This window comes from Cupressus sempervirens, chromosome 3 (genome assembly GCF_028749045.1).
Source record: "Cupressus sempervirens isolate cs-2001-9-10 chromosome 3, ASM2874904v1, whole genome shotgun sequence".
In the NCBI taxonomy this organism is placed as follows: domain Eukaryota; kingdom Viridiplantae; phylum Streptophyta; class Pinopsida; order Cupressales; family Cupressaceae; genus Cupressus; species Cupressus sempervirens.
The window spans coordinates 516575563-516581813 of NC_143120.1; the positions used below are offsets into that span (position 1 = coordinate 516575563).

General features: G+C 37.6%; 1 protein-coding gene across 1 annotated transcript; it reads right to left on the bottom strand.

The window, feature by feature from the left end:
• Nucleotides 1-387: 387 nt before the first annotated feature.
• LOC149567441 (uncharacterized) lies at nucleotides 388-1560 on the bottom strand. The gene is made up of 2 exons (XM_089816637.1): nucleotides 1413-1560; nucleotides 388-794 (listed from the first exon to the last, which is right to left on the bottom strand). Exons 1-2 carry the CDS (start codon nucleotides 1558-1560, stop codon nucleotides 388-390), a joined length of 555 nt encoding a protein of 184 aa, XP_089672763.1.
• Between the last annotated feature and the right edge of the window lie 4691 nt (nucleotides 1561-6251).

Consider the following 6251-nt stretch of genomic DNA (forward strand, 5'->3'; position numbering starts at 1 on the left):
ATATGACTACAGAACAACGTAAACCAGCAACTTGACTAACCTAGACTACCAAACCAAAAATAGAACAGAAAGAAAAACTAAACTAAAAGTAGACGCATTTATTGAAAACAAGGGAATCTAAACCTAATATGTACAAAGTAGAACTGAAACTCATACCTCAAAATATGGTTTGAGGTGGATCCCGTTCATAGGGATTGGTAGCCTTTCTCCATTCATCTTTGACAACTGAAAAGCATTGTGCTCCCTGCACTCCGTAATGATGAAGGGACCACTCCAGATTTTGTCAAACTTAGTATGATGTCTCGGTCTACTTTTCAGAACATCCCACCTCAAGACAACATCACCTTCTTTGAACACTTTGACAATCGACTTCTTATCAAAACTTCTTTACATTTGGAGTTGATGATACTCCATATCCTTCATTGCTTTGTCCCACATTTCTTCTAACTCCATGAGCTTAGCATATCTGACTGTCATTGGGTCTTGACCCTCTAAAATTTCCAACTGACGCACAATCTCTAAAGCTGGAATTTCCACAGATAAGAGTAATTTGGCTTCCTTTCCATAAACTAGCATAAAAGGGGAATTTCCAATTGATCTTTTTGGTGTTATACGATCTGCCCACAATGCAGATTTCAGCTTAGTATGCCAATTCTGTTGGTTATCTTCCAATGTTCTCTTAATAACCCTTATCAGATTCTTATTTGTGGATTCAGCCAAACCATTACCTTGAGGGTAATAGTTTGAGGATGTATTCAAATGAATACCATGCTTGATAGCCCCTTTCAGTGATTCTTAATCCCAAGAATGCCAATGCATTGTCAGATATAATTGATTTCGAGACTCCAAACCTAGCTATCAAATCTTCATAAAAATTTAGAACCGATGTTTCATTAGCTTCCTTTAATGCCACTGCCTCTGTCCACCTTGTAAAATAATTGGTAGCAGTAAGGATCCATTTATGTCCTAAACTGGATAGAGGGCTAATAGGTCCTATAAAATCCAACCCCCACCTGACGAAGGGCTAATCCACTTGAATTGGTTGAAGGGGTAAAGTTGGCAACTTGTCTTTTCCAGCAAAAATAGCACATTTGGTACATTTTCTGACCCAAGCATGTGCATCCTTGAACAAACTTGGACAATAGTAGCCAGCCCTTAGGATTTTCCAAGCTGTAGTCCTAGGTGCAAAATGTCCTCCTGCTACTCCATCATGAAACTCATGCAAAATCTTCTCAACCTGATGAGGAGCTACACACCGCAGTAACACACCACTATGATCCTTTTTGAATAGCACACCTCCAAGCAACACAAATGGAATTGACTAAACCTAAAATACCTTCTTTTAGCTTTATTCATATTAGCTAGATATGTGCCATGCTACAAAAAACTTATCATTTCAGTCATCCAATCACCTTCTAAAACCTCAGTCTCCTCCTGATGTCCAGTTTGCAGCATTAAAACATTGTCCGTCTCAGTTAAAATAGGGTCTTCAGCTAGCTGTTCACATAAACCTTTACCTCTGACCAGCTTGGTAATCTTGATATGCAGCTCATATTCCATGACTTTAGTGATCCATCCTACCCTCTTTTCATTTAAATCCTTTTTTAAGAGGAAATCCTTCACGCTAGGATGAGAAACCATAAGATTAATCTTGTTGTTAGACACTAGAGGTTTAAATTTTTTTAAACTTTTGATAACAGCCAGCACATGCTTCTCCACAAAGGAATAACGCTGCTCATAGTCATGAAGCCCTTGACTGAAAAAGGCTATTGGCTATTCAAAGCCATCTTCATTTTCTTGGACCAAAATTGCAGAAATACAAGCATAGCTCCCATAAGCATAAAGGATAAAATCCTTATCAAAATTCAAATTTACTAAAGTTGGAGCTTCACTTAGAGCTTTCTTGATCTCTTCAAAACTCTACTTTCCCTCCTTTGTCCAACCGAAAATTGCATGTTTTTTTAGCATGGTTGTTAATGGTTTGAGCAAATCTGCAATGTTATGAATGAACCTTCGAACAAAATTGATCCTTCCTAAGAAACTTTGGAGTCCCTTTTTATGATGAGGCAAAGGCAGCTCCAAAATAGCAGAAACCCACTCAGGATCAATGGTGGTTCCTTCTTTTGACACAATATAACCTAGCAACTTACCTTGGTGAATAGAAAACACACTTTTTTTAGGATTCAAGGATATTCTAAATTCTCTATAACTTTCAAAAATCTACTTCAAATGGCCAAGATGATCTTTTTCTTTTTTTGAAAATATTGTTATATCATCAAGATATACCAGCACTATCTTGTACATTAGTTTTTTGAGAGCCATATCCATAGCTTTCTAGAATGTTGCCCCAGCATTAGACAACCCAAAGGCCATCTTCTTATAGGCCATAGTTCCCCACTTGGTTGTAAATGTTATTTTATACTGATCCTCATCTTTAACCAAAACTTGATTGTATCCGCTATAACCATCCAACAATGAAAAACGTTTAGCTCCTGAAACAAACTGCAAAATTTACTCCATTGAGGGGAGAGGGTGGTGATCTTTCAATGAGGACCTATTAAGGTCTCTGAAATATACACAAAGCCTAAGCTCACCATTATTTTTTCTCACTAGGACTAGATTTGAAATCCAGGAAATATGTTTGATTGAAAAAATTATGTTGCTCTCAATCAGTTTGTTAAGCTCTTTATGCATTAAAGGCTCTAATTTGGGATTCACAGGCCTCTATTTCTGCCTAACTGGTTTAGCACTAGCTTCCAATTCGATGGTATGCTATGCTAATTTTGGATCAAAACCTTTCAAGTCTCCATACTCTCAGGCAAAAACATCACTGAACTCATTAAAAAAAGCTGCATAAAAGATACTTTCTCCTCCGTTGTACACACTTTTCCTAGCTTAAGTTTCTTCCCTGTTGAAACCTCCACCTCTTTGTAATGATCTTGCTATACTTGAATGCTAGGTTTTGGCTTTTTAGCTTCATCATCAGTATTAAATACTGGTTCAAGGGTAACCAATCCCTTCGGAACTCTGTTATTTTTCAGTTGTATAATCTGATCATCAAAGAGATGCTAAATTTTATCTTAATTCATCAGAGAGAATTCTACCTCTTCTCTGATAAAATTTATGATTTGCTGGTCACTATCAAAAACCTGCCAATGTACACTATTATCAAGTATAGCCGGTCTGACAACCACCTTAATATGTTTGTTCCAACTTTTGCTGCTAACCTCCTTGGGAACATTAAACTCTGCCCCTATGGCAGCCAACCTGTCAGCGTGTCTGTTTTGATTTCTTGGAATTGAAATTAGATTTATGGCATCAAAATCTTCTAACAAATCCCATACTCTATTTATGTAAGATTTCAATAGATTGTTCTTGGCTGTATTCAAACTCCTCACTTGATTAACCACTAACTCACTCTCTCCATAGATCTTTAAACAATAGATACCCATCCTTCTAGCCCATTCTAGTCCATGTATCAATGCCTCATACTTAGCCGTGTTATTGGAATAGCTAAAATAGAAATGACAAGAAGAATAATACCTCTTTCCACAAGGAGATATTAGCATACAACCACCACCAGCTCCAAATTTGCTTCTAGCACCATCAAAATACATGTCCCAAACTTGCTCAACTAACTCCTCATCTTGTTGGTCAGCTTCTTTGACCAGATTTGGGATTACGACATTTGGTTCCATCATCATGTAAACTCTAAGGTTTGACTATTCAACAAGGGCTGAAGTATTTTGTATTTGGTCCTAAATAGCCCATTCATCAAGAAGTATATCTGGAATACCTTCAATCAGAGCTTGACTTTCTGCCCCATTATCCTCTAATTCATTTATTATCAAGTTGGCATTGACAGGGCTAGGATTATAGGGCTCAATGTGATCTTTTGCAATAAGTTCAGACTGGATAGTAACTTTGGTGCCATACTTGGTTCTAAACAACATGTGTGACCAATCTGAAGATAAATAACCTCCTATCTTAGCAATGAAATCACGCGAAAGACACAAAGAAAAATAAGGGGGTAACTCAATGATGTAGATATCTTAAGGAATAGAAAAGTTTGGACAGGCATGAAGAATCAAATCCAAACCCTTAACAACACCAATCGTACCTATAGATGTTCCACCTAGCTAAACAACTCCCTTTTCCAGAGGCTCATACTTAATTCCTAGCTTGTCCACAATTTGTTTAGGCATAACAAAGCTGCTAGCTCCCGAATTGATCATACAATTATGGACTAGGCTATTTCCAATGATTAAGGACACATAAAAAGGAGGTGGTTTAAGCTGTACCAAAGTTTGAACTGCTAGACTTTCTTCAGCATTAGTCAATATAACTTTAGCATTATCAAGACTAGGCTCACTAGACAAAGTCAAATCACATAAAGCTGATTGCAATAAATCATTTTGCCCTAGAATACTTAAAGAATCCCACAATGACATGGAAACATTAACCTTCTTCATTGAATCTAAAATATTGAAGGTAGGGACACTTACTTTGGCACCCTTAGAAGGAATCGTTGGATTATCAGTTGCTGGAGCAGCAGGTGGCACACTTGGTTTGGGTACATTTGCTAATTGGTTAGCAGTTGGTAAAGGTTGACTCCTTGGTGAAATCCTTTAGTTGGAAGGAATGTGTTGGGCTTAATTTGTAACCATGGCCGTTGTTGGTTTATCTGGTACCGCAGCTACTTTTCCTGGTAAGTTGGCATCCAAAGCTCTCTTTTTGCTTCTCGTGTTATCTACTATTGTGGAACTGTCCTGGTTAACCCCACAAAAGTCTTCTTTTTACTAGTTTAACAATTTTGTTTGAGGTTGTTGCTCTACTTGATTGGATGTTGAAACTTCATTGGCTACAACTTGCTGGTTGCCTAGCATACTCTGAATCATCAGTACCTGATTGATCATTCCATTCACACAAGTATTCTAATTGTGTGCTTGGTTACAAGGATAGCACCATTCAAAATCTTGTACCGGGTTATTCTAAATTAGAACCATTTCCTTTGAAGTACTGGTAGAATTTGGATTATAGGGCTGAAAAGGTCTATTATTGTATGCTCTTTGACCTTGATTTTGCTGGAACACAGGCCTATTCCCTTGGTTTTGTTGAAAACCAGGTTGTATAGGCTGTTGATAAGGCCTATAATTTGGACTTTGTTGCTTTTTAATATTAACTATCTCATTACCAAAGTTCTGTAGCAAGCCTTTGATTTCTTGAAGTTCATTTGACTGAGCTGAAACATTTGTTTGTAGTGCATTCAGGGACGTTCTTGGTGTTGGCAGTGCTGGTGCAACTAGAATGGCTACTAAAGGAGCTACTTACAATGGCTCTGCTAGTGGTAGCCTTGGTGCAACTGGAAAAATAGGCATTGTAGGCCTTGGGGCTATTTGACCAACTTGTATCAAATTGTTTTCTACTCTTATAGCTATTTGATACGCATTTGGGAGAGTATTTCACCCTAATGATTTAATCATTACAGCAATGTTGCTGTTAAATGCCCTTAAGAAGTATAAGAATGCATAATCAGTAGATGGCCTTACTATCGTAGGAATTCTTTCCCAAGTCTTTTGGAATCTAAAGTTGAAATCAGATACCTATTCATGAGGAGCCCGTTTGATAGTTGACAACTGCTCCATCAGAGACAAATGATCTGAGGTATCCTTGAAAAAGTCACACAAAGTTGTTCCCAGCTAGTCCCAATCTGTAATGGATGTTGTAGCTAAACTTCTATACCATTATAGAGCCTTTCCTTTAAATGAGGTTGCCAAGAGCCTAACTGCAATATTGTCTTCAATCACATGATGTAATGCACATAAATTAGCTACATCTTGAATATGTTCTGTAGGAGTGGTTTGTTCTTCTCCTAAAAAGTATGGTAAACTTTTCAAAGTAGCCACTAGTATGGGATCATGTTGTGCTAGATTTAAAGGACTCCCCTGGTCAAATGCAGCAAAAGCTCTTGCCATTTTTTCTCTCTTAGTCCTTCTTTTGACAAATACTAATGGAAATGGTTGTACTAATACTGGACTTGTAGGAGGAGGAATAGATTTTTCTCTTCTTGTCTTGACTAAGCTTTCTTCCACTCTATCAGCTGTTCTCCTACCTCTCCTGGGTGGTGATAGCTCACTGTATTGAAGACATACAGCACTACTTCTTGTTTGGACTTTACTCATAAATTACCATGCTGAAAATGCTCATACCAGAAAAATGGAGTCACCAAGTGTGCTTATTTCTTCCTTTTG

What these genes read in the sequence shown, in the direction of transcription:
- LOC149567441 (XM_089816637.1), bottom strand. Translation starts at nt 1,560, where the DNA reads ATGGAATATGAGCTGCATATCAAGATTACCAAGCTGGTCAGAGGTAAA. An exon ending in GGAGACTGAGGTTTTAGAAG is followed by an intron (nt 795 to 1,412) that starts GTGATTGGATGA and finishes CTTGGGATTAAG; the next exon opens with AATCACTGAAAGGGGCTATC.